The sequence below is a fragment of the Lepidochelys olivacea genome (genome assembly GCF_965140295.1).
Source record: "Lepidochelys olivacea isolate rLepOli2 genome assembly, chromosome: 9".
Lineage (NCBI taxonomy): Eukaryota > Metazoa > Chordata > Testudines > Cheloniidae > Lepidochelys > Lepidochelys olivacea.
In genome coordinates this window covers 2403721-2430591 of record NC_140419.1, presented here as the reverse complement: position 1 = coordinate 2430591, position 26871 = coordinate 2403721, and the positions used below count along the sequence as shown (strand labels likewise).

General features: G+C 51.2%; 2 protein-coding genes across 2 annotated transcripts in view; both read left to right on the top strand.

Moving 5' to 3' along the window:
* Window positions 1-516: 516 nt before the first annotated feature.
* On the top strand, window positions 517-26834 carry LOC311525768 (zonadhesin-like; the record flags this gene model as incomplete). Its single annotated transcript, XM_084638108.1, has 18 exons — window positions 517-545; window positions 1783-2030; window positions 2373-2550; window positions 6760-6868; window positions 7407-7498; window positions 8182-8358; window positions 10015-10217; window positions 11562-11706; window positions 12412-12462; window positions 14332-14579; window positions 14922-15099; window positions 19325-19433; window positions 19972-20063; window positions 20747-20923; window positions 22580-22782; window positions 24127-24271; window positions 24977-25027; window positions 26773-26834. The coding sequence occupies exons 2-18, from the start codon at window positions 1851-1853 to the stop codon at window positions 26832-26834; spliced, it is 2400 nt and encodes a 799-aa protein (XP_084494234.1). The 5' UTR covers window positions 517-545; window positions 1783-1850.
* LOC311525767 (zonadhesin-like) overlaps window positions 25630-26871 on the top strand; it is a 53363-nt gene continuing 52121 nt past the window's right edge. The window contains exon 1 of the mRNA XM_084638107.1: window positions 25630-25658. The gene's annotated coding sequence lies outside the window, so the exon portion shown is untranslated. The remainder of the gene's footprint in view (window positions 25659-26871) is intronic.

Genomic DNA, 26871 nt, shown 5'->3' with positions numbered 1-26871 from the left:
CAAAGAACGTAACATCTGGGAGGCGGAACGGTTCATTTTGGAGAAGGGTCCCCAGTTCCCACCGTGTATGTTACTGAACCTCACGCTGGGTTCCTGGCCCTCACCAACCAATGCTGTGATCATCTCGTTAGAGTCTACAACAGTGCAAGGAACAAGCCCTGCTTCGGAGACCACTCCGCCCCACACAATAAGCAGCACAGGTTAATCTGCTAGGAGACTGTGGCTGAGACTAAATCCTTCTCTCTACTCACCGAGGAGGACTGGGGGTGGAGTTGGGGGGCAGGTGGTAAAGACACGTTCCGTCTGTTTATCGTGAGGCGTTTTAAGAGCTATTACGTTTTGAGATTGCGCTCAGTCTTTGTCGAATCACATTTCTCCTGATCACATGATCATTTAAAGTCCAAGAGGAAACTGTTCAAGAGTCGTCCTAGTCTACTCCTCACAGAACAGAGTGACCAACCTCTTCATGTTATTTCCTTTGTATATTTTGCCAGGAAACTCCCCGACCACAGCAACTCCAACGACAGCAGAGCCCTGTCAGACAGGTAACGTGGGTTCCTCCGTGTTGGACAAAGCTCCTCCCCATTCACATGTGGGGTGAGAAATTGGTGCCTGACGGCAGATTACGTTCCCACCCTAATAGCTGTTTGAAAACTCCACATTTATGTTTTAGGAAGGCAAGTCCAACAGTAATGCTGACCAGTCCCCAGGTAGAGTTATTCCATCGGTGCGACCCAAAACCTTTTCACCTTACAAATGGTAAAGCAGCTGGTAGCTCTAGCCAAGTGTGGAACTAGTGCAGGTTTGTCTAAGCCTTTGAGTCTTGCTGGAGGACAACCTGGGGATTGCCCTAGTGCTCAGGGTCAGAGCGGACAGAGCAAACTCTTGCGAACTCTTCTCAGAGGCACTTAACCACATCTTATATGCTTCCGTTTACTACGTCTCTTCTGGGTTTGGCTCCAACTTAGAACCAAGGCCTTAGCGTTAGAGCTGAGATTCAACGTAGACCAAGAGTGCTCTTCTTTAACAATGAATTTTTGGTTCTGTGTCCTCCATTTCTAGGTAACAGAGTTTGAAAAATCCATGAGATATTTCCAGTGGGTTTCACGCAACCACAATGCTATTGTCAGTTTCCTAGGTGTTCAGAAATCACATTGCTGGGCATAGCCGAGGAACATGAACACTGTATTGGTTGTAAAAGGAAGTGGTCACTTCTGGTGAAAGCAGGATACAGGGAGTCACGTCATCTCGTTATTATTCCGTGGGATGCCACTGACTTGCAGTGGAGCCTTGTGCTCGTCACTTAGCTTCTCAAGTGGCGAAATGGGTTGCGATACATGGGAGCTTCCTCTCTCGAGATCTGCACTGCCAGAAATTCATATGACCTGACGGTGACCACTCCTGCTTCTTCCCGAGGCCCACTCCCCCTGTGAGAGCAGGGTTCAGATCTTGTCCCCGATCAGAAGGGAAAATGAGTTTGGAAGGTCTCAGCCTAGTTTCCGCATCACCAGATCAAGACCCACGTCAGGGAGGACGACTTCCCTGAGTTTCCAGGGAACCTCGCAGATGTCTTCCAGTTACAGCACAATGGCATTTAGGGATGGGGCAGCTTGCCTGCCTCCTCCCCACTCTGTTCCCGGTCGATGCTGTTTCTGTGAGCTCTGAAGTGGCGTGAGCAGGAAGTGCGCACCAACATGAAGTGCTCGGTGGAGCGCAGGTGACAGGGGTGCAGTTACGTGGGAGGGATTTGCAGGGGATAAATCCACGTTTCTTCCTTTTAAGGCCGTGCCACCTGCAGTGCCTCAGGGGACCCGCATTACTACACGTTTGATGGCAGAGTTCACCATTTCATGGGAAACTGCACTTACACCCTCTCCAAAGTGTGCAACGGCTCCAGGGGGCTTCCACCCTTTGACGTGTCCACCACCAATGAGCACAGGGGCTCCAATACCAAAGTTTCCTATGTAAAGTCGGTGCACGTGGATGTCTATGGAACTCAGATTTCCTTGCTGAAGAACAGGAAAGTGACTGTAAGTGAAATGTTATTTAAAAGGAGTATTTTAATCATCTGACATGCTTAAACTGAGACCTGCAAAAATTGAGACATTTGATTGGACGTAAAGGTCACATGGTGAGTTTCTGTTTTCTCATTGGTTGGGTGTGCTTCTTAGAATGAGGCTTCCCCGGAGAATACTCAGGATTGGCAGTTGAAAATGGCTTTCTGTGAACTTTCTGTCAGATTTCCTCCAAATTCCCAGTGTGAATGAGAACATTCCTGCCAGTGAACTCGTTGGCTAGACTATTCACGGGCGATTCCCTGGGAATTATGGGGGTACCTAGTCGTGACCAGACTTTCCCAACGTGTTGTTCAGGTGAATGGCACCAGAAGGAACCTGCCCGTGGTGATTGAAAACAAGATCAAGGTCCAGATCAGCGGGCGCTACGTGCTTTTGGAAACTGATTTTGGTCTCTGGGTCAGATTTGACGGCAATCACTATGTGGAGGTCTCAGTGTCCGGTTGTTACAAGGGCCAGCTCTGTGGCCTGTGTGGTGAGTATCCCTGTTCTTGAGTACCGTCAAGTCATACGATCAGAAGATTTTCAGTGAATCATGCAGTTTGGGGATTGGTTGGTTTTTTTGTCCCATGTTCTGTTTATCCCAGAATAATCTAGTCTGTCTTGTGTGGACTGCGATGTCGGGCACTGGACTGAAGGAACCATCATTGTCCGGGTACCTGGCAAATGTAACTTACAAGAAATCTGGTTACCCAGGCGTTAACTCTCGTGTCAGAAATGACAACTACAGATGTCATTTTTAACAGGAGAGGAATCTCACATTCAACACATTCATAAGCTGCAGTCTAAATATTATCGCAGTCCTACCCTGGATGCCTCTGGTCCAGGTCCCCTCGTATCTTTTTTCTCTTATTTGCATTGAAGCATGTCTGTCCCTCTTTGATTGGGGCTTTTCGGCCTAATCTGTGCTTTTCATTTCTTTCAACTTGGAAATGAGAATAAAACTTTCAGGCCCTTCTTGTGGGTCAGGATAGATTTCCAGGTCCCTGTTTAGGAGCCGTCCTGAGCTTTTCTGCTGTGCTCTCTTGTTCCTTGCACTCGCAGAAGCATACTGTCTCCGCACTGTCGTAGTCACAGTCCGAGCACAGGCAAAGGCTTCTCTGATCACTGAGCCTTCTTTTTAGAGCTGTTTTTAGTTGTCCAGCTGCAGTAGAAGGTGGGTCTGCTGCAAGACAAAGCATTAGAAAATGGTCCTCTGGGGACCAGTGCTGAAGTAGCCGAGAAGATGGAGTAGATAACCCAGTGTATGTCCTTTTCATGTTTAATCTCCACAATTCTTTGGTATTCTTTGTCAAGCGTAACCAAATGTTGGGTGCCGTGCAGGATACAAATCGCAGCGAGCCCTTGAGAGTCCAGCAAGACGGAAGAGAGAGGTCAGAGACATGTATTTGATGCATGTAAGAGACCCAGTTCTGATCTAGTGACACAGCAAAGGAGACTCCAGGTTAACACACGTGGGTGATGAGTGAGAAACTCCGCTCTGAAGCAAGCAGAGACCAGTTAGATTGCCAGGAGACAAGCCTGGCAATACTTGAAGCTCAGCAGGTTCAACAGGGATGTATCAGGGCTGCTTCCCTCCTGAGCACCCACTGTGGCTATGAGAAAAGGAGGACTTGTGGCACCTTAGAGACTAACCAATTTATTTGAGCATAAGCTTTCGTGAGCTACAGCTCACTTCATCGGATGCATACAGCGGCAAATACAGTGGGTAGATTTTATATACACAGAGAACATGAAACAATGGGTGTTACCATACAGACTGTAACGAGAGTGGTCAGATAAGGTGAGCTATTACCAGCACGAGAGCGGGGGCATGGGGGAACCTTATGTAGTGCTAATCAAGGTCGGCCATTTCCAGCTGTTGACAAGAACGTGTGAGTAACAGTGGGGGGGTGAAGGGTGGGAATAAACAAGGGGAAATAGTTTTACTTTGTGTAATGACACATCCATTCCCAGTCTTTATTCAAGCCTAAGTTAACTGTATCCAGTTTGCAAATTAATTGCAATTCAGCAGTCTCTCGTTGGAGTCTGTTTCTGAAGTTTTTTTGTTGAAGTATGGCCACTTTTAGGTGTATAATCGAGTGACCAAAGAGATTGAAGTGTTCTCCCACTGGTTTTTGAATGTTATAATTCTTGACCTCTGATTTGTGTCCATTTATTCTTTTACGTAGAGACTGTCCGGTTTGGCCAATGTACATGGCCGAGGGGCATTGCTGGCACATATCACATTGGTAGATGTGCAGGTGAACGAGCCTCTGATAGTGTGGCTGATGTGATTAGGCCCTGTGATGGTGTCCCCCGAATAGATATGTGGACACAGTTGGCAACGGGCTTTGCTGCAAGGGTAGGTTCCTGGGTTTGTGTTTTTGTTGTGTGGTGTGTAGTTGCTGGTGAGTATTTGCTTCAGGTTGGGGGGCTGTCTGTAAGCAAGGACTGGCCTGTCTCCCAAGATCTGTGAGAGTGATGGGTCATCCTTCAGCATAGGTTGTAGATCCTTGATGATGTGTTGGAGAGGCTTTAGTTGGGGGCTGAAGGTGATGGCGAGTAGCGTTCTGTTATTTTCTTTGTTGGTCCTGTCCTGTAGTAGGCAACCTCTGGGTACTCTTCTGGCTCTCTCAATCTGTTTCTTCACTTCAGCAGGTGGGTATTGTAGTTGTAAGAACGCTTGATAGAGATCTTGTAGGTGTTTGTCTGAGGGGTTGGAGCAAATGCGGTTGTATTATAGGGCTTGGCTGTAGATGATGGATTGTGTGGTGTGGTCTGGATGAAAGCTGGAGGCATGTAGGTAAGCATAGCGGTTAGTAGGTTTCTGGTATAGGATGGTGTTGATGTGACCATCCCTTATTAGCACCGTAGTGTCCAGGAAGTGGATCTCTTGTGTGGACTGGTCCATGCTGAGGTTGATGGTGGGATGGAAATTGTTGAAATCATGGTGGAATTCCTCAAGGGCTTCTTTTCCGTGGGTCCAGATGATGAAGATGTCATCAATGTAGCACAAGTAGAGTAGGGGCCTTAGGGGACGAGAGCTGAGGAAGTGTTGTTCTAAGTCAGCCATAAAATGTTGGCATACTGTGCGGCCATGTGGGTACCCATAGCAGTGCCGCTGATTTGAAGGTATACATTGTCCCCAAATGTGGAATAGTTATGGGTGAGGACAAAGTCACAAAGATCAGCCACCAGGTTTGCCGTGACGTTATCGGGGATCCTGTTCCTGACGGCCTGTAGTCCATCTTTGTGTGGAATGTTGGTGTAGAGGGCTTCTACATCCATAGTGGCCAGGATGGTGTTATCAGGAAGATCACCGATGGATTGTAGTTTCCTCAGGAAGTCAGTGGTGTCTCGAAGATAGCTGGGAGTGCTGGTAGGGAGTCTACATAGCGAGACAATCCTGCTGTCAGGGTGCCAATGCCTGAGATGATGGGGCGTCAGGGATTTCCAGGTTTATGGATCTTGGGTAGCAGACAGAATACCCCTGGTCGGAGTTCTCGGGGTGTGTCTCTGCGGATTTGTTCTTGTGCTTTTTCAGGGAGTTTCTTGAGCAGATGGTGTAGTTTGTGGCTATGCGCACCCCCGTCTGGGGCTAGTTTTTAAAAAGAAACAGTGCAAAGCTGAGGTCCCTTCCAACCCTGATATTCTGTGATTCTATGATTCTTCTTCCACATCCGGGGCTCTCCTTCTGTGCCCATCTGCTCCTGGGGAAACTACTGTTCCCAGTCCTTCACAGCTGGAGCTCAGCCTTCTTGCTTTGGCTTCCTTCTCCTGTCAGCCTCTCCCTGTTCTGAGGGAGAAGGCAGTTGGCTGGAAGAGAGAGGAGCCCTGCCCTGCTCTGCACTACAGGACTCCCAGGCTCGGTCCCTTACAGGGGCAGCGTCCTGGGTTTTCCCATCCAACTACTCATTCCCTAGGACCTCTTCCTCGCTTCTGGCTTAGGCCATTTCCTTTGCCTTTGTTCTTTCCTGTATTCCTGGAACGGGGTCTTCTGGCTGCCTCTAGGCTTAAAGGGCCAATGGACCCCGATACGTGGAATAACAGTCCGGAAGCCCAGATGCTTATCAGAGGCTCATCCACATTTCTCTGGGATGAAAATTGAGCTTTGAAAATTGGACTGCTCGAGTTTAAGGCCAGCAGGGACCACACATCATCTACTCTCACCTCCTGTAGGTCAGGGGCCACCAACGCCACCCAGCCACCTGCACAGAATTAAATTACCTGGAATTAAACACCTGGAATTAAATTGTAAGAGTAGGTTGTGTTGTGAGTTTTCTGGTTCTCCCTGGATCTGGATGGACTGGAAATTCCCCATGGGATGACGTCTCCTTGAGTGTTACCCCCAGGGCTTCTAAGCCTCGGAAATGATAGAATTTGAGTGTAAGGGTGCGGGTTAGTTCTCATTGTATTGTCACCCATTTACCCGAGTCACCGTGTGATCTGACACAATCGGAACGCCAAACCATTTGCTCCAAACTCACAGACCCCTACCATTTAATCTCCCATGGAATCTTCCTCAGCTGTGAGCAGTGCGGTGTCTGAGCCGCGTAGGGAGCAGTTCGTACTCCTTCCCGGAGTGGACACTGGTGCACATACACGCTAGCCGGTTCATTAAAATGTGATTGACAACCACACGCTAGTGTGCATTGTGGAGTTGTGAATTTCAAGTAATCTACACGGTTTTCATTTTGGATAGGTAATTACAACGGCGATGCAAAGGATGACAACCTAAAGCCGAATGGCAGCATTGCAGGAGATTCCACGGAGCTTGGAGAGAGCTGGCTGGTGGCAGAGAATAACACCATGTACGTACAGCAGGACGCTAATCAGGGGTCTTTGCTACAAAAGCTCTAGGAAAGCGTGCTGCCTACTCAGCCGCAGGGCGCCCATCCAGGGGTCCACCACCTCGGCTCCTCCTGGGGCTGAGCACAACCATCCTCTCCCGTACACCCAAGAGCCCCCTCCCCAGCTGAGCATAAGCAGGCGGTGAGTGGCTGGCCTGCTACCATCTGCCTTCGCAGGTCTGCTGTCCCCCAGTCCAGGAAGACCTGCTGGTGGGTGGGAGGTCACTTGCTGTCCCAGTCAGGAGCCGGACCGATCCACTGGTTCCCGCAGCAGCGTGTTCCACCCCTCATTCAAATCCGTCTGAGTCGTGGAGCACCCCAAGGTGCCCAGTGCGGGAATGGGAGCCCCCTCCTGTGGTGGGGGAGGTGGGGGCAGAACGCAGCCTTTCAGGGAGCCTGGATTCCGCTCTGTGGCTGGGCAGACGTGGAATCGTCCTGTCCAGATCTGGCCCGGGGAGATAAAGAAACATTCATCAGAAACTTTTCTCTCTCTTGCCAGATGCTCCCCTGACCAAGTGCTGGTCTGTGACCCCCAGCTGGAGAGCGAAGCGAGGGAGGACACAGCTTGTGGCATGATCACCGACCCGACAGGTACGATGCCCGTGGCTGAGTCCTGGGCGAGCTGATTGAAATCACTCCCAATGACAGCCTGCCCTTGCCTTCGTCCCGACCTCGCTCCCTGGGACCACGGCCCCGAGTCCCCAGGGACATGTGTATGGCCCCCAGTGCGAAAAGCTGAACTAGAAGCCCCAGGAGTTGCCCTGAGTTACCTGCTCGGACTGGATCATGCACTGAGATGGCACCAGGATGTGACGATTATTTGGGCATTGCACTTCAAGGGCCTCGTTCTGCCGCTCCTGCCCACACAGAGCTCCCATTAATTTCCACTCTGCTGCAGCAGAGACATAGTGTGGTGGTCCCCATTGCCCGCTTTCTTACAGGGGTAGCTGAAGTGCTTTAGGCCTTCCCTCCTCCGGAAACAGTAACTACCAGGGCGTTGCTAGCTCTCTATCAAGAACAAGGGTGTCCGCTTTGAGTGACGTTGTACTTACCCTGCAAATGGTAGAGACAGGCCTAAGCCAAACTGAGCCAAATCTCATCAGTGTTTGGGTGTATTCAGCTCCAGGTTTGGTCTGGCTGAGTCTAGCGAGCTGGTCAGCCTACACTGGCCAGGGAGCACTGACTCCTTGCCATGACAGGGGATGGTTAGTGGCACCGCTCGGCTTCTTCCATCTTCCCTTCTGTGATTCTGTTTCTTTCCTGACTTAACATAGGTATCTTCAAGGACTGTCACGCCAAAGTAGCTCCAGAGATTTTCTTGGAAAACTGTGTTTACGACATGTGTCACACGAAGGAGCCGACAGTGTCCTTATGCAATGGGCTGCAGGCTTATGCAGAGTCGTGCACAAATGCTGGGATCTGCAGAGAATGGAGAAATAATACTTTGTGCCGTGAGTGTTGTAATTGATCTCTATTAAGTTCTGGAATTCAACTTTCATCATGCAAGAAGCTCTTCAAATTAGAGCTTCCTCTATTCCCTGACGGCATGCACTTTCCTCTTCTGTCATGCTTTGAGGGTGGTCTCTCCGTTCTCTTGCCCTGAGTCTGGTCCAGTTCTACACTGGATCCTGCCAGGTTAGGTATAATATTCAGACTGAATCTGATCTAGCCTCACAAAGCATCTAAGTATTAATTTGTCTGAATTTAGCGCTGGTAAAGTAAGAGCGCCTGAGAGGTTGAAATGCTCTGTTTATCCAAAGAGCGTCTCCAGTCTGGGGAGCTGCCGTGGAAGAAACAGTAGCCGCGACTCGAGTGAAACTCCCCACAGTCCCTTCTCTTTGTAATTGTTAGGAAGGAATGTTAGGTCCTTGTGAAAGGTACTAGCCTGGCAGTTTTAGAGGAAGAGGGTCTGTGTCTTTGCTCACTTCCATTGGTGCGAATCAGCAGTAGCCACTGAAGTCCATGGAGGTACTCCAGTGTAAAGCTGGAGTCAGCCAGAGGAGAATCAGGGCCACCATTGCTCCATTAGCCCTTAGAAGATCTGCTGCCCAGGAAGCAGCAGGGCGACCTTCCCCACCTTGTGTGCACGGGCTGCATGAGCTCTGTTCTGGAGAGGTCCTCTTGAGGCAATAAGCGGTCCCCATTGGAAGGGCCTTCTCGGAACCGAGCCATGTGCCAGCAAACTCAGGATCCTGCCTCTGACGGCCCCCATCATCAGCTGCTTCAGAGGAAGGTGCAAAAAACTCTGCAGTAGGAAGATTTGGGGCATTGTGCCCCCACTAAAGTCTCCTCCTTATCCCTAAATTGTTCGTATGATTTCTTCTGTATATTAGAGCAGCACCTATGGACCCCAGCTGAGATGGGGGCCCATTGCTCTGGGTACTGTCTAAGCAACAGAGGACAGCCCCTGTTCCGAAGCCCCATTCCACACTGTCTAAGCAAGACAGGCGCAGGCTGCGGGAGGGAGTAAGACACAAGCAGAGTGAGCAGGGGTCTGGATTGTAAATGACCTGGGCCTGCCGCGATTGGGTTGGTTGGGTTGGTTTGTCGGGAGGGGATTAGCTGCAAAGGGAGGAGGACGGGAGAGGGGACAGTGAAGGGAGGAGGTAGGGGCAGAGGGGAAGGCCAGGTGTGCAGAGGGCAGGGGAAGTGTGGAGACTTGGAGGGAGTGAACGGCCAACCAGCAGAAGGACAGGACTCTCTAGAGTCAGAGCGTGGAAAGCCACTGGACACCGATGACCCATCTCGGCTGCTTTCCACGGGCCACCAGCCAGCTGTGCGCTGCGAGAGACAAGCCACCGGAGGCGCGTTTCAGCCGACGTCCACGTCAATAGGTGAAAGGCTGGACTTGTATCCTGTTGCCTATTTCCGATCCCTGGATACAACCGGTCCCCAACCAGGCGTCATTAGTCTGTCTGTCTGTCTGTCATTCCCTGCACAAAGGCTTTCCACTCTGTCCCTGGAGAAAAACCTCAGCACAGAGCAGTCACCATATGCAGAGCTTTCTAACCACCCTTTGCTGTCCTGGAACAAAGAGGGGAAGTTTTAAGAGAATTGCTTTGGGATCTTTTCCTTTCAGTGATGTGGGTTTTTCTTCTCACTTGCAGCAATCTCCTGTCCGGGAGGAAGCCAGTACAAGAGCTGTGGGAGCAGGTGTCCTTCCACCTGCGTGACTCCCTCTGCGTTTAGCCCTTGCAGCTCCTTACCAGTGGAAGGCTGTTTCTGTAACGAAGGCTACGTTCTGAGTGGAGACACCTGTGTGCCGGAGAGCAGCTGCGGTTGTGTGGATGGAAACAACCACTATCATCAGGCAAGTTACCCGCGCACCTAGACACAGACACAACAACCCCCAGATTCTTTCACTGTGACTGTAACTGATCATAATTAATGAAGAGAGACTAACTTCCTCTGGGCTCAGGTCAGTGGGTTGTGTGGATCTAATTGTTCATGTAAATAATAACCATTCCTAGCTCTTGTCAAGAGCAGATCTCAAAGCGCTTTACCAAGGAGGTCGGTATCATTCTCTCCAGTTTACAGAAGGGGAAACTGAGGCACCGAGCGGTCAAATGGCTTGCGTAAGCTCATCCAGCAGGCCAGTGCTGAGACTAGAACGCAGGTCTCAAGTGTCCCAGTCCCAGACACCTTCTCCTGGGCCACAGTGTCTCAGGGAGGGACACTAAGGAGGGAGCTCGTAGCATGGAGAGTATCAAAGGCATTGAACTGTTCTCAACTCCTTTGATTATCCACTAGGGCAGGAGTTTTGAAACTCTTGTTTTGGTGACCCAGTTGAAGAAAATTGTTGATACCAGCGACGCAGCGGAGCTGGGATGAGGGGTTTGGGGTGTGGGAGGGTCTTAGGGCTTGAGCAGGGGATTGGGGTGTGGGGGTGAGGGCTGCGGGGTGGGGCCGGGAATGAGGGGTTCAGGGTGCGGGATGGGGCTCTGGCTGGGGCACGGGGTTGGGGTGCGGAAGGGGTCAGGTCTCTGAGCTGGGGGTGCAGGCTCTCGGCTGGGGCTGAGGGCTGTGGGCTGCAGCAGAGGGCTCCGGATTTGGGGGTGGCTCAGGATTGGGGAAAGGGTTGGGGTGTGGCAGGGACTCAGGGCTCTCGGCTGGGGGTGCAGGCTCTGAGGTGGGGTCGGGGACAGAGTGTTTGGGATGCAGGGTATGGGGAGGGTGCTCAGGGCTGGGGCAGGGGATTGGGGCACGGGGTTCGGACACGGGCTTACCTCCGGAAGGTCCTGGTGAGCAGCGGAGCTGGGGTGCAGAGGAAGGCTTCCCGCCTGTCCTGGCACTGCAGACCACACTGGGCCCCAGAAACATCCAGAAGCATGTCTGGCTCCTAGGAGGAGGCACGCAGGCGGCTCTGCGTGGCTCTCGCCCACAGGCATCGCTCCCCACCCCCGCACTCAGTTTGTGGGGGCGCTGCGCAGTGGGGGAATGGGTAGGGACTAGCCGGACTTAGCCGAAAAGCACCGCCGACGGCACTTTAACAGCCCGGTGGGGGGCTGGCCAGAGGTGCCGCGACCCAGCGCCTTCCATTCCGTGACCCAGGACTGGGGCAGGACCCAGAGTTTGCAAAGCACCGCGCGTAGGTGACACTAGTCGATAGACTTTCTACGATTATCTAGTCAAGTGCTTCTCCGTTCTCTCACAGCTGGGTGAGAGCTGGTTCACCCACGACGCCTGCACTGAGCACTGCACCTGCAACAGCAATAACAACATCACCTGCACAGGCTGGGCGTGTGGACCGCTGGAGATCTGTGGTGTTCAGGACGGGGAGCTGGGCTGTTACCCCACTGGTGAGTCCTCCCTGAAAAAGGTTCCACGTGTGAGTTCAGTAATCAGAGGCTTCTGGTCCAGAAGGACTTTTTCCAGATACTTTATCCCTTATGTGATGGCACAGGAAGGAGCTGACGGCTGATTCTTGCCAGTGCAAAGAGACAGTCAAAGACAAATCCCCTATCTTGCCATCACGGAGCTCCCTCCCCTGCAGTGGGAGTGGAGCTGGCATAGACCTTTGCAGGATCACTGGAGTTTGACCTGAGTAGGGAATGCAGAATCAAGCCCCAAATCACCCAATGCCACAAACGCAAACGTTGAACTCAAAGGGGTTGATTTAGGAAAGTACCAATGGGCTGCGGGGGGGAGACAAATTAAAAACTACCAAGAGTCTAAGTTGCTCTTGCAAAGTACTCGTGCGCAGGGGTAGACACAGGTCATCTGCACGGTGCAGAGAGCCCGCGGGCACATTCACTCTTCTCCGTTTTCTGGCAGAGCTACCAGGTCGCAGGTGTTTTGCATGACAGGCGTCTCTGAGAATGACGTGTCTCTGGATGCTGGGTGCTGTTTGGGTACATGTCATGTGCTCTGTGTTTCTAGAATCACATTTCTCACACGTGGCCATCTGCAGTCTAAAAAAGAGCTTCCGAGGGTTATCCTATAGAACTTTTCATAGAACAGCATGAACAGCCTCTCAACGTGAATGTCTTTGTGTCTTTTTCCAGTAGACGCCTCGACGACTTCAAGTCCAACTACAGTAGGCACCAGTCCATCAGGTAAGGTGGATCTCTCAGTGCTTCCTCAATCTCCTGGACATTTCCTGGTGGGCTGTGAACTCGGTGGCTGGGTGCAGATGAGGTTTCAAAGAACGTAACATCTGGGAGGCAGAACGGTTCATTTTGGAGAAGGGTCCCCAGTTCCCACCGTGTATGTTACTGAACCTCACGCTGGGTTCCTGGCCCTCACCAACCAATGCTGTGATCATCTCGTTAGAGTCTACAACAGTGCAAGGAACAAGCCCTGCTTCGGAGACCACTCCGCCCCACACAATAAGCAGCACAGGTTAATCTGCTAGGAGACTGTGGCTGAGACTAAATCCTTCTCTCTACTCACCGAGGAGGACTGGGGGTGGAGTTGGGGGGCAGGTGGTAAAGACACGTTCCGTCTGTTTATCGTGAGGCGTTTTAAGAGCTATTACGTTTTGAGATTGCGCTCAGTCTTTGTCGAATCACATTTCTCCTGATCACATGATCATTTAAAGTCCAAGAGGAAACTGTTCAAGAGTCGTCCTAGTCTACTCCTCACAGAACAGAGTGACCAACCTCTTCATGTTATTTCCTTTGTATATTTTGCCAGGAAACTCCCCGACCACAGCAACTCCAACGACAGCAGAGCCCTGTCAGACAGGTAACGTGGGTTCCTCTGTGTTGGACAAAGCTCCTCCCCATTCACATGTGGGGTGAGAAATTGGTGCCTGACTGCAGATTACGTTCCCACCCTAATAGCTGTTTGAAAACTCCACATTTATGTTTTAGGAAGGCAAGTCCAACAGTAATGCTGACCAGTCCCCCAGGTAGAGTTATTCCATCGGTGCGACCCAAAACCTTTTCACCTTACAAATGGTAAAGCAGCTGGTAGCTCTCGCCAAGTGTGGAACTAGTGCAGGTTTGTCTAAGCCTTTGAGTCTTGCTGGAGGACAACCTGGGGATTGCCCTAGTGCTCGGGGTCAGAGCGGACAGAGCAAACTCTTGCGAACTCTTCTCAGAGGCACTTAACCACATCTTATATGCTTCCGTTTACTACGTCTCTTCTGGGTTTGGCTCCAACTTAGAACCAAGGCCTTAGCGTTAGAGCTGAGATTCAACGTAGACCAAGAGTGCTCTTCTTTAACAATGAATTTTTGGTTCTGTGTCCTCCATTTCTAGGTAACAGAGTTTGAAAAATCCATGAGATATTTCCAGTGGGTTTCACGCAACCACAATGCTATTGTCAGTTTCCTAGGTGTTCAGAAATCACATTGCTGGGCATAGCCGAGGAACATGAACACTGTATTGGTTGTAAAAGGAAGTGGTCACTTCTGGTGAAAGCAGGATACAGGGAGTCACGTCATCTCGTTATTATTCTGTGGGATGCCACTGACTTGCAGTGGAGCCTTGTGCTCGTCACTTAGCTTCTCAAGTGGCGAAATGGGTTGCGATACATGGGAGCTTCCTCTCTCGAGATCTGCACTGCCAGAAATTCATATGACCTGACGGTGACCACTCCTGCTTCTTCCCGAGGCCCACTCCCCCTGTGAGAGCAGGGTTCAGATCTTGTCCCCGATCAGAAGGGAAAATGAGTTTGGAAGGTCTCAGCCTAGTTTCCGCATCACCAGATCAAGACCCACGTCAGGGAGGACGACTTCCCTGAGTTTCCAGGGAACCTCGCAGATGTCTTCCAGTTACAGCACAATGGCATTTAGGGATGGGGCAGCTTGCCTGCCTCCTCCCCACTCTGTTCCCGGTCGATGCTGTTTCTGTGAGCTCTGAAGTGGCGTGAGCAGGAAGTGCGCACCAACATGAAGTGCTCGGTGGAGCGCAGGTGACAGGGGTGCAGTTACGTGGGAGGGATTTGCAGGGGATAAATCCACGTTTCTTCCTTTTAAGGCCGTGCCACCTGCAGTGCCTCAGGGGACCCGCATTACTACACGTTTGATGGCAGAGTTCACCATTTCATGGGAAACTGCACTTACACCCTCTCCAAAGTGTGCAACGGCTCCAGGGGGCTTCCACCCTTTGACGTGTCCACCACCAATGAGCACAGGGGCTCCAATACCAAAGTTTCCTATGTAAAGTCGGTGCACGTGGATGTCTATGGAATTCAGATTTCCTTGCTGAAGAACAGGAAAGTGACTGTAAGTGAAATGTTATTTAAAAGGAGTATTTTAATCATCTGACATGCTTAAACTGAGACCTGCAAAAATCGAGACATTTGATTGGACGTAAAGGTCACATGGTGAGTTTCTGTTTTCTCATTGGTTGGGTGTGCTTCTTAGAATGAGGCTTCCCCGGAGAATACTCAGGATTGGCAGTTGAAAATGGCTTTCTGTGAACTTTCTGTCAGATTTCCTCCAAATTCCCAGTGTGAATGAGAACATTCCTGCCAGTGAACTCATTGGCTAGACTATTCACGGGCGATTCCCTGGGAATTATGGGGGTACCTAGTCGTGACCAGACTTTCCCAACGTGTTATTCAGGTGAATGGCACCAGAAGGAACCTGCCCGTGGTGATTGAAAACAAGATCAAGGTCCAGATCAGCGGGCGCCACGTGCTTTTGGAAACTGATTTTGGTCTCTGGGTCAGATTTGACGGTAATCACTATGTGGAGGTCTCAGTGTCCGGTTGTTACAAGGGCCAGCTCTGTGGCCTGTGTGGTGAGTATCCCTGTTCTTGAGTACCGTCAAGTCATACGATCAGAAGATTTTCAGTGAATCATGCAGTTTGGGGATTGGTTGTGTTTTTTTGTCCCGTGTTCTGTTTATCCCAGAGTAATCTAGTCTGTCTTGTGTGGACTGCGATGTCGGGCACTGGACTGAAGGAACCATCATTGTCCGGGTACCTGGCAAATGTAACTTACGAGAAATCTGGTTACCCAGGCGTTAACTCTCGTGTCAGAAATGACAACTGCAGATGTCATTTTTAACAGGAGAGGAATCTCACATTCAACACATTCATAAGCTGCAGTCTAAATATTATCGCAGTCCTACCCTGGATGCCTCTGGTCCAGGTCCCCTCGAATCTTTTTTCTCTTATTTGCATTGCAGCGTGTCTGTCCCTCTTTGATTGGGACTATTCGGCCTAATATGTGCTTTTCATTTCTTTCAACTTGGAAATGAGAATAAAACTTTCAGGCCCTTCTTGTGGGTCAGGATAGATTTCCAGGTCCCTGTTTAGGAGCCGTCCTGAGCTTTTCTGCTGTGCTCTCTTGTTCCTTGCACTTGCAGAAGCATACTGTCTCCGCACTGTCGTAGTCACAGTCCGAGCACAGGCAAAGGCTTCTCTGATCACTGAGCCTTCTTTTTAGAGCTGTTTTTAGTTGTCCAGCTGCAGTAGAAGGTGGGTCTGCTGCAAGACAAAGCATTAGAAAATGGTCCTCTGGGGACCAGTGCTGAAGTAGCCGAGAAGATGGAGTAGATAACCCAGTGTATGTCCTTTTCATGTTTAATCTCCACAATTCTTTGGTATTCTTTGTCAAGCGTAACCAAATGTTGGGTGCCGTGCAGGATACAAATCGCAGCGAGCCCTTGAGAGTCCAGCAAGACGGAATAGAGCAGATGCCAGAGAGAGGTCAGAGACATGTATTTGATGCATGTAAGAGACCCAGTTCTGATCTAGTGACACAGCAAAGGAGACTCCAGGTTAACACACGTGGGTGATGAGTGAGAAACTCCGCTCTGAAGCAAGCAGAGACCAGTTAGATTGCCAGGAGACAAGCCTGGCAATACTTGAAGCTCAGCAGGTTCAACAGGGATGTATCAGGGCTGCTTCCCTCCTGATCACCCACTGTGGCTATGAGAAAAGGAGGACTTGTGGCACCTTAGAGACTAACCAATTTATTTGAGCATAAGCTTTCGTGAGCTACAGCTCACTTCATCGGATGCATACAGCGGCAAATACAGTGGGTAGATTTTATATACACAGAGAACATGAAACAATGGGTGTTACCATACAGACTGTAACGAGAGTGGTCAGATAAGGTGAGCTATTACCAGCACGAGAGCGGGGGCATGGGGGAACCTTATGTAGTGCTAATCAAGGTCGGCCATTTCCAGCTGTTGACAAGAACGTGTGAGTAACAGTGGGGGGGTGAAGGGTGGGAATAAACAAGGGGAAATAGTTTTACTTTGTGTAATGACACATCCATTCCCAGTCTTTATTCAAGCCTAAGTTAACTGTATCCAGTTTGCAAATTAATTGCAATTCAGCAGTCTCTCGTTGGAGTCTGTTTCTGAAGTTTTTTTGTTGAAGTATGGCCACTTTTAGGTGTATAATCGAGTGACCAAAGAGATTGAAGTGTTCTCCCACTGGTTTTTGAATGTTATAATTCTTGACCTCTGATTTGTGTCCATTTATTCTTTTACGTAGAGACTGTCCGGTTTGGCCAATGTACATGGCCGAGGGGCATTGCTGGCACATATCACATTGGTAGATGTGCAGGTGAACGAGCCTCTGATAGTGTGGCTGATGTGATTAGGCCCTGTGATGGTGTCCCCCGAATAGATATGTGGACACAGTTGGCAACGGGCTTTGCTGCAAGGGTAGGTTCCTGGGTTTGTGTTTTTGTTGTGTGGTGTGTAGTTGCTGGTGAGTATTTGCTTCAGGTTGGGGGGCTGTCTGTAAGCAAGGACTGGCCTGTCTCCCAAGATCTGTGAGAGTGATGGGTCATCCTTCAGCATAGGTTGTAGATCCTTGATGATGTGTTGGAGAGGCTTTAGTTTGGGGGCTGAAGGTGATGGCGAGTAGCGTTCTGTTATTTTCTTTGTTGGTCCTGTCCTGTAGTAGGCAACTTCTGGGTACTCTTCTGGCTCTCTCAATCTGTTTCTTCACTTCAGCAGGTGGGTATTGTAGTTGTAAGAACGCTTGATAGAGATCTTGTAGGTGTTTGTCTGAGGGGTTGGAGCAAATGCGGTTGTATTATAGGGCTTGGCTGTAGATGATGGATTGTGTGGTGTGGTCTGGATGAAAGCTGGAGGCATGTAGGTAAGCATAGCGGTCAGTAGGTTTCTGGTATAGGATGGTGTTGATGTGACCATCCCTTATTAGCACCGTAGTGTCCAGGAAGTGGATCTCTTGTGTGGACTGGTCCAGGCTGAGGTTGATGGTGGGATGGAAATTGTTGAAATCATGGTGGAATTCCTCAAGGGCTCCTTTTCCATGGGTCCAGATGATGAAGATGTCATCAATGTAGCAAAAGTAGAGTAGGGGCCTTAGGGGACGAGAGCTGAGGAAGTGTTGTTCTAAGTCAGCCATAAAATGTTGGCATACTGTGGGGCCATGCGGGTACCCATAGCAGTGCCGCTGATTTGAAAGTATACATTGTCCCCAAATGTGGAATAGTTATGGGTGAGGACAAAGTCACAAAGATCAGCCACCAGGTTTGCCGTGACGTTATCGGGGATCCTGTTCCTGACGGCCTGTAGTCCATCTTTGTGTGGAATGTTGGTGTAGAGGGCTTCTACATCCATAGTGGCCAGGATGGTGTTATCAGGAAGATCACCGATGGATTGTAGTTTCCTCAGGAAGTCAGTGGTGTCTCGAAGATAGCTGGGAGTGCTGGTAGGGAGTCTACATAGCGAGACAATCCTGCTGTCAGGGTGCCAATGCCTGAGATGATGGGGCGTCAGGGATTTCCAGGTTTATGGATCTTGGGTAGCAGACAGAATACCCCTGGTCGGAGTTCTCGGGGTGTGTCTCTGCGGATTTGTTCTTGTGCTTTTTCAGGGAGTTTCTTGAGCAGATGGTGTAGTTTGTGGCTATGCGCACCCCCATCTGGGGCTAGTTTATAAAAAGAAACAGTGCAAAGCTGAGGTCCCTTCCAACCCTGATATTCTGTGATTCTATGATTCTTCTTCCACATCCGGGGCTCTCCTTCTGTGCCCATCTGCTCCTGGGGAAACTACTGTTCCCAGTCCTTCACAGCTGGAGCTCAGCCTTCTTGCTTTGGCTTCCTTCTCCTGTCAGCCTCTCCCTGTTCTGAGGGAGAAGGCAGTTGGCTGGAAGAGAGAGGAGCCCTGCCCTGCTCTGCACTACAGGACTCCCAGGCTCAGTCCCTTACAGGGGCAGCGTCCTGGGTTTTCCCATCCAACTACTCATTCCCTAGGACCGCTTCCTCGCTTCTGGCTTAGGCCATTTCCTTTGCCTTTGTTCCTTCCTGTATTCCTGGAACGGGGTCTTCTGGCTGCCTCTAGGCTTAAAGGGCCAATGGACCCCGATACGTGGAATAACAGTCCGGAAGCCCAGATGCTTATCAGAGGCTCATCCACATTTCTCTGGGATGAAAATTGAGCTTTGAAAATTGGACTGCTCGAGTTTAAGGCCAGCAGGGACCACACATCATCTACTCTCACCTCCTGTAGGTCAGGGGCCACCAACGCCACCCAGCCACCTGCACAGAATTAAATTACCTGGAATTAAACACCTGGAATTAAATTGTAAGAGTAGGTTGTGTTGTGAGTTTTCTGGTTCTCCCTGGATCTGGATGGACTGGAAATTCCCCATGGGATGACGTCTCCTTGAGTGTTACCCCCAGGGCTTCTAAGCCTCGGAAATGATAGAATTTGAGTGTAAGGGTGCGGGTTAGTTCTCATTGTATTGTCACCCATTTACCCGAGTCACCGTGTGATCTGACACAATCGGAACGCCAAACCATTTGCTCCAAACTCACAGACCCCTACCATTTAATCTCCCATGGAATCTTCCTCAGCTGTGAGCAGTGCGGTGTCTGAGCCGCGTAGGGAGCAGTTCGTACTCCTTCCCGGAGTGGACACTGGTGCACATACACGCTAGCCGGTTCATTAAAATGTGATTGACAACCACACGCTAGTGTGCATTGTGGAGTTGTGAATTTCAAGTAATCTACACGGTTTTCATTTTGGATAGGTAATTACAACGGCGATGCAAAGGATGACAACCTAAAGCCGAATGGCAGCATTGCAGGAGATTCCACGGAGCTTGGAGAGAGCTGGCTGGTGGCAGAGAATAACACCATGTACGTACAGCAGGACGCTAATCAGGGGTCTTTGCTACAAAAGCTCTAGGAAAGCGTGCTGCCTACTCAGCCGCAGGGCGCCCATCCAGGGGTCCACCACCTCGGCTCCTCCTGGGGCTGAGCACAACCATCCTCTCCCGTACACCCAAGAGCCCCCTCCCCAGCTGAGCATAAGCAGGCGGTGAGTGGCTGGCCTGCTACCATCTGCCTTCGCAGGTCTGCTGTCCCCCAGTCCAGGAAGACCTGCTGGTGGGTGGGAGGTCACTTGCTGTCCCAGTCAGGAGCCGGACCGATCCACTGGTTCCCGCAGCAGCGTGTTCCACCCCTCATTCAACTCCGTCTGAGTCGTGGAGCACCCCAAGGTGCCCAGTGCGGGAATGGGAGCCCCCTCCTGTGGTGGGGGAGGTGGGGGCAGAACGCAGCCTTTCAGGGAGCCTAGATTCTGCTCTGTGGCTGGGCAGACGTGGAATCGTCCTGTCCAGATCTGGCCCGGGGAGATAAAGAAACATTCATCAGAAACTTTTCTCTCTCTTGCCAGATGCTCCCCTGACCAAGTGCTGGTCTGTGACCCCCAGCTGGAGAGCGAAGCGAGGGAGGACACAGCTTGTGGCATGATCACCGACCCGACAGGTACGATGCCCGTGGCTGAGTCCTGGGCGAGCTGATTGAAATCACTCCCAATGACAGCCTGCCCTTGCCTTCGTCCCGACCTCGCTCCCTGGGACCACGGCCCCGAGTCCCCAGGGACATGTGTATGGCCCCCAGTGCGAAAAGCTGAACTAGAAGCCCCAGAAGTTGCCCTGAGTTACCTGCTCGGACTGGATCATGCACTGAGATGGCACCAGGATGTGACGATTATTTGGGCATTGCACTTCAAGGGCCTCGTTCTGCCGCTCCTGCCCACACAGAGCTCCCATTAATTTCCACTCTGCTGCAGCAGAGACATAGTGTGGTGGTCCCCATTGCCCGCTTTCTTACAGGGGTAGCTGAAGTGCTTTAGGCCTTCCCTCCTCCGGAAACAGTAACTACCAGGGCGTTGCTAGCTCTCTATCAAGAACAAGGGTGTCCGCTTTGAGTGACGTTGTACTTACCCTGCAAATGGTAGAGACAGGCCTAAGCCAAACTGAGCCAAATCTCATCAGTGTTTGGGTGTATTCAGCTCCAGGTTTGGTCTGGCTGAGTCTAGCGAGCTGGTCAGCCTACACTGGCCAGGGAGCACTGACTCCTTGCCATGACAGGGGATGGTTAGTGGCACCGCTCGGCTTCTTCCATCGTCCCTTCTGTGATTCTGTTTCTTTCCTGACTTAACATAGGTATCTTCAAGGACTGTCACGCCAAAGTAGCTCCAGAGATTTTCTTGGAAAACTGTGTTTACGACATGTGTCACACGAAGGAGCCGACAGTGTCCTTATGCAATGGGCTGCAGGCTTATGCAGAGTCGTGCACAAATGCTGGGATCTGCAGAGAATGGAGAAATAATACTTTGTGCCGTGAGTGTTGTAATTGATCTCTATTAAGTTCTGGAATTCAACTTTCATCATGCAAGAAGCTCTTCAAATTAGAGCTTCCTCTATTCCCTGACGGCATGCACTTTCCTCTTCTGTCATGCTTTGAGGGTGGTCTCTCCGTTCTCTTGCCCTGAGTCTGGTCCAGTTCTACACTGGATCCTGCCAGGTTAGGTATAATATTCAGACTGAATCTGATCTAGCCTCACAAAGCATCTAAGTATTAATTTGTCTGAATTTAGCGCTGGTAAAGTAAGAGCGCCTGAGAGGTTGAAATGCTCTGTTTATCCAAAGAGCGTCTCCAGTCTGGGGAGCTGCCGTGGAAGAAACAGTAGCCGCGACTCGAGTGAAACTCCCCACAGTCCCTTCTCTTTGTAATTGTTAGGAAGGAATGTTAGGTCCTTGTGAAAGGTACTAGCCTGGCAGTTTTAGAGGAAGAGGGTCTGTGTCTTTGCTCACTTCCATTGGTGCGAATCAGCAGTAGCCACTGAAGTCCATGGAGGTACTCCAGTGTAAAGCTGGAGTCAGCCAGAGGAGAATCAGGGCCACCATTGCTCCATTAGCCCTTAGAAGATCTGCTGCCCAGGAAGCAGCAGGGCGACCTTCCCCACCTTGTGTGCACGGGCTGCATGAGCTCTGTTCTGGAGAGGTCCTCTTGAGGCAATAAGCGGTCCCCATTGGAAGGGCCTTCTCGGAACCGAGCCATGTGCCAGCAAACTCAGGATCCTGCCTCTGACGGCCCCCATCATCAGCTGCTTCAGAGGAAGGTGCAAAAAACTCTGCAGTAGGAAGATTTGGGGCATTGTACCCCCACTAAAGTCTCCTCCTTATCCCTAAATTGTTCGTATGATTTCTTCTGTATATTAGAGCAGCACCTATGGACCCCAGCTGAGATGGGGGCCCATTGCTCTGGGTACTGTCTAAGCAACAGAGGACAGCCCCTGTTCCGAAGCCCCATTCCACACTGTCTAAGCAAGACAGGCGCAGGCTGCGGGAGGGAGTAAGACACAAGCAGAGTGAGCAGGGGTCTGGATTGTAAATGACCTGGGCCTGCCACGATTGGGTTGGTTGGTTTGGTTTGTCGGGAGGGGATTAGCTGCAAAGGGAGGAGGACGGGAGAGGGGACAGTGAAGGGAGGAGGTAGGGGCAGAGGGGAAGGCCAGGTGTGCAGAGGGCAGGGGAAGTGTGGAGACTTGGAGGGAGTGAACGGCCAACCAGCAGAAGGACAGGACTCTCTAGAGTCAGAGCGTGGAAAGCCACTGGACACCGATGACCCATCTCGGCTGCTTTCCACGGGCCACCAGCCAGCTGTGCGCTGCGAGAGACAAGCCACCGGAGGCGCGTTTCAGCCGACGTCCACGTCAATAGGTGAAAGGCTGGACTTGTATCCTGTTGCCTATTTCCGATCCCTGGATACAACCGGTCCCCAACCAGGCATCATTAGTCTGTCTGTCTGTCTGTCATTCCCTGCACAAAGGCTTTCCACTCTGTCCCTGGAGAAAAACCTCAGCACAGAGCAGTCACCATATGCAGAGCTTTCTAACCACCCTTTGCTGTCCTGGAACAAAGAGGGGAAGTTTTAAGAGAATTGCTTTGGGATCTTTTCCTTTCAGTGATGTGGGTTTTTCTTCTCACTTGCAGCAATCTCCTGTCCGGGAGGAAGCCAGTACAAGAGCTGTGGGAGCAGGTGTCCTTCCACCTGCGTGACTCCCTCTGCGTTTAGCCCTTGCAGCTCCTTACCAGTGGAAGGCTGTTTCTGTAACGAAGGCTACGTTCTGAGTGGAGACACCTGTGTGCCGGAGAGCAGCTGCGGTTGTGTGGATGGCAACAACCACTATCATCAGGCAAGTTACCGCGCACCTAGACACAGACACAACAACCCCCAGATTCTTTCACTGTGACTGTAACTGATCATAATTAATGAAGAGAGACTAACTTCCTCTGGGCTCAGGTCAGTAGGTTGTGTGGATCTAATTGTTCATGTAAATAATAACCATTCCTAGCTCTTGTCAAGAGCAGATCTCAAAGCGCTTTACCAAGGAGGTCGGTATCATTCTCTCCAGTTTACAGAAGGGGAAACTGAGGCACCGAGCGGTCAAATGGCTTGCGTAAGCTCATCCAGCAGGCCAGTGCTGAGACTAGAACGCAGGTCTCAAGTGTCCCAGTCCCAGACACCTTCTCCTGGGCCACAGTGTCTCAGGGAGGGACACTAGGGAGGGAGCTCGTAGCATGGAGAGTATCAAAGGCATTGAACTGTTCTCAACTCCTTTGATTATCCACTAGGGCAGGAGTTTTGAAACTCTTGTTTTTGTGGCCCAGTTGAAGAAAATTGTTGATACCAGCGACGCAGCGGAGCTGGGATGAGGGGTTTGGGGTGTGGGAGGGTCTTAGGGCTTGAGCAGGGGATTGGGGTGTGGGGGTGAGGGCTGCGGGGTGGAGCCGGGAATGAGGGGTTCAGGGTGCGGGATGGGGCTCTGGCTGGGGCATGGGGTTGGGGTGCGGAAGGGGTCAGGTCTCTGAGCTGGGGGTGCAGGCTCTCGGCTGGGGCTGAGGGCTGTGGGCTGCAGCAGAGGGCTCCGGATTTGGGGGTGGCTCAGGATTGGGGCAGGGGGTTGGGGTGTGGCAGAGACTCAGGGCTTTCGGCTGTGGGTGCAGGCTCTGAGGTGGGGTCGGGGACAGAGTGTTTGGGATGCAGGGTATGGGGAGTGTGCTCAGGGCTGGGGCAGGGGATTGGGGCACGGGGTTCGGACATGGGCTTACCTCCGGAAGGTCCTGGTGAGCAGCGGAGCTGGGGTGCAGAGGAAGGCTTCCCGCCTGTCCTGGCACTGCAGACCACACTGGGCCCCAGAAACATCCAGAAGCATGTCTGGCTCCTAGGAGGAGGCACACAGGCGGCTCTGCGTGGCTCTCGCCCACAGGCATCGCTCCCCACCCCCGCACTCAGTTTGTGGGGGCGCTGCGCAGTGGGGGAATGGGTAGGGACTAGCCGGCCTTAGCCGAAAAGCACAGCCGACGGCATTTTAACAGCCCGGTGGGGGGCTGGCCAGAGGTGCCGCGACCCAGCGCCTTCCATTCCGTGACCCAGGACTGGGGCAGGACCCAGAGTTTGCAAAGCACCGCACGTAGGTGACACTAGTCGATAGACTTTCTACGATTATCTAGTCAAGTGCTTCTCCGTTCTCTCACAGCTGGGTGAGAGCTGGTTCACCCACGACGCCTGCACTGAGCACTGCACCTGCAACAGCAATAACAACATCACCTGCACAGGCTGGGCGTGTGGACCGCTAGAGATCTGCGGTGTTCAGGACGGGGAGCTGGGCTGTTACCCCACTGGTGAGTCCTCCCTGAAAAAGGTTCCACGTGTGAGTTCAGTAATCAGAGGCTTCTGGTCCAGAAGGACTTTTTCCAGATACTTTATCCCTTATGTGATGGCACAGGAAGGAGCTGACGGCTGATTCTTGCCAGTGCAAAGAGACAGTCAAAGACAAATCCCCTATCTTGCCATCACGGAGCTCCCTCCCCTGCAGTGGGAGTGGAGCTGGCATAGACCTTTGCAGGATCACTGGAGTTTGACCTGAGTAGGGAATGCAGAATCAAGCCCCAAATCACCCAATGCCACAAATGCAAACGTTGAACTCAAAGGGGTTGATTTAGGAAAGTATCAATGGGCTGCGGGGGGGAGGCAAATTAAAAACTACCAAGAGTCTAAGTTGCTCTTGCAAAGTACTCGCGCGCAGGGGTAGACACAGGTCATCTGCACGGTGCAGAGAGCCCGCGGGCACATTCACTCTTCTCCGTTTTCTGGCAGAGCTACCAGGTCGCAGGTGTTTTGCATGACAGGCGTCTCTGAGAATGACGTGTCTCTGGATGCTGGGTGCTGTTTGGGTACATGTCATGTGCTCTGTGTTTCTAGAATCACATTTCTCACACGTGGTCATCTGCAGTCTAAAAAAGAGCTTCCGAGGGTTATCCTATAGAACTTTTCATAGAACAGCATGAACAGCCTCTCAACGTGAATGTCTTTGTGTCTTTTTCCAGTAGACGCCTCGACGACTTCAAGTCCAACTGCAGTAGGCACCAGTCCATCAGGTAAGGTGGATCTCTCAGTGCTTCCTCAATCTCCTGGACATTTCCTGGTGGGCTGTGAACTCGGTGGCTGGGTGCAGATGAGGTTTCAAAGAACGTAACATCTGGGAGGCGGAACGGTTCATTTTGGAGAAGGGTCCCCAGTTCCCACCGTGTATGTTACTGAACCTCACGCTGGGTTCCTGGCCCTCACCAACCAATGCTGTGATCATCTCGTTAGAGTCTACAACAGTGCAAGGAACAAGCCCTGCTTCGGAGACCACTCCGCCCCACACAATAAGCAGCACAGGTTAATCTGCTAGGAGACTGTGGCTGAGACTAAATCCTTCTCTCTACTCACCGAGGAGGACTGGGGGTGGAGTTGGGGGGCAGGTGGTAAAGACACGTTCCGTCTGTTTATCGTGAGGCGTTTTAAGAGCTATTACGTTTTGAGATTGCGCTCAGTCTTTGTCGAATCACATTTCTCCTGATCACATGATCATTTAAAGTCCAAGAGGAAACTGTTCAAGAGTCGTCCTAGTCTACTCCTCACAGAACAGAGTGACCAACCTCTTCATGTTATTTCCTTTGTATATTTTGCCAGGAAACTCCCCGACCACAGCAACTCCAACGACAGCAGAGCCCTGTCAGACAGGTAACGTGGGTTCCTCTGTGTTGGACAAAGCTCCTCCCCATTCACATGTGGGGTGAGAAATTGGTGCCTGACGGCAGATTACGTTCCCACCCTAATAGCTGTTTGAAAACTCCACATTTATGTTTTAGGAAGGCAAGTCCAAGAGTAATGCTGACCAGTCCCCAGGTAGAGTTATTCCATCGGTGCGACCCAAAACCTTTTCACCTTACAAATGGTAAAGCAGCTGGTAGCTCTAGCCAAGTGTGGAACTAGTGCAGGTTTGTCTAAGCCTTTGAGTCTTGCTGGAGGACAACCTGGGGATTGCCCTAGTGCTCGGGGTCAGAGCGGACAGAGCAAACTCTTGCGAACTCTTCTCAGAGGCACTTAACCACATCTTATATGCTTCCGTTTACTACGTCTCTTCTGGGTTTGGCTCCAACTTAGAACCAAGGCCTTAGCGTTAGAGCTGAGATTCAACGTAGACCAAGAGTGCTCTTCTTTAACTATGAATTTTTGGTTCTGTGTCCTCCATTTCTAGGTAACAGAGTTTGAAAAATCCATGAGATATTTCCAGTGGGTTTCACGCAACCACAATGCTATTGTCAGTTTCCTAGGTGTTCAGAAATCACATTGCTGGGCATAGCCGAGGAACATGAACACTGTATTGGTTGTAAAAGGAAGTGGTCACTTCTGGTGAAAGCAGGATACAGGGAGTCACGTCATCTCGTTATTATTCCGTGGGATGCCACTGACTTGCAGTGGAGCCTTGTGCTCGTCACTTAGCTTCTCAAGTGGCGAAATGGGTTGCGATACATGGGAGCTTCCTCTCTCGAGATCTGCACTGCCAGAAATTCATATGACCTGACGGTGACCACTCCTGCTTCTTCCCGAGGCCCACTCCCCCTGTGAGAGCAGGGTTCAGATCTTGTCCCCGATCAGAAGGGAAAATGAGTTTGGAAGGTCTCAGCCTAGTTTCCGCATCACCAGATCAAGACCCACGTCAGGGAGGACGACTTCCCTGAGTTTCCAGGGAACCTCGCAGATGTCTTCCAGTTACAGCACAATGGCATTTAGGGATGGGGCAGCTTGCCTGCCTCCTCCCCACTCTGTTCCCGGTCGATGCTGTTTCTGTGAGCTCTGAAGTGGCGTGAGCAGGAAGTGCGCACCAACATGAAGTGCTCGGTGGAGCGCAGGTGACAGGGGTGCAGTTACGTGGGAGGGATTTGCAGGGGAT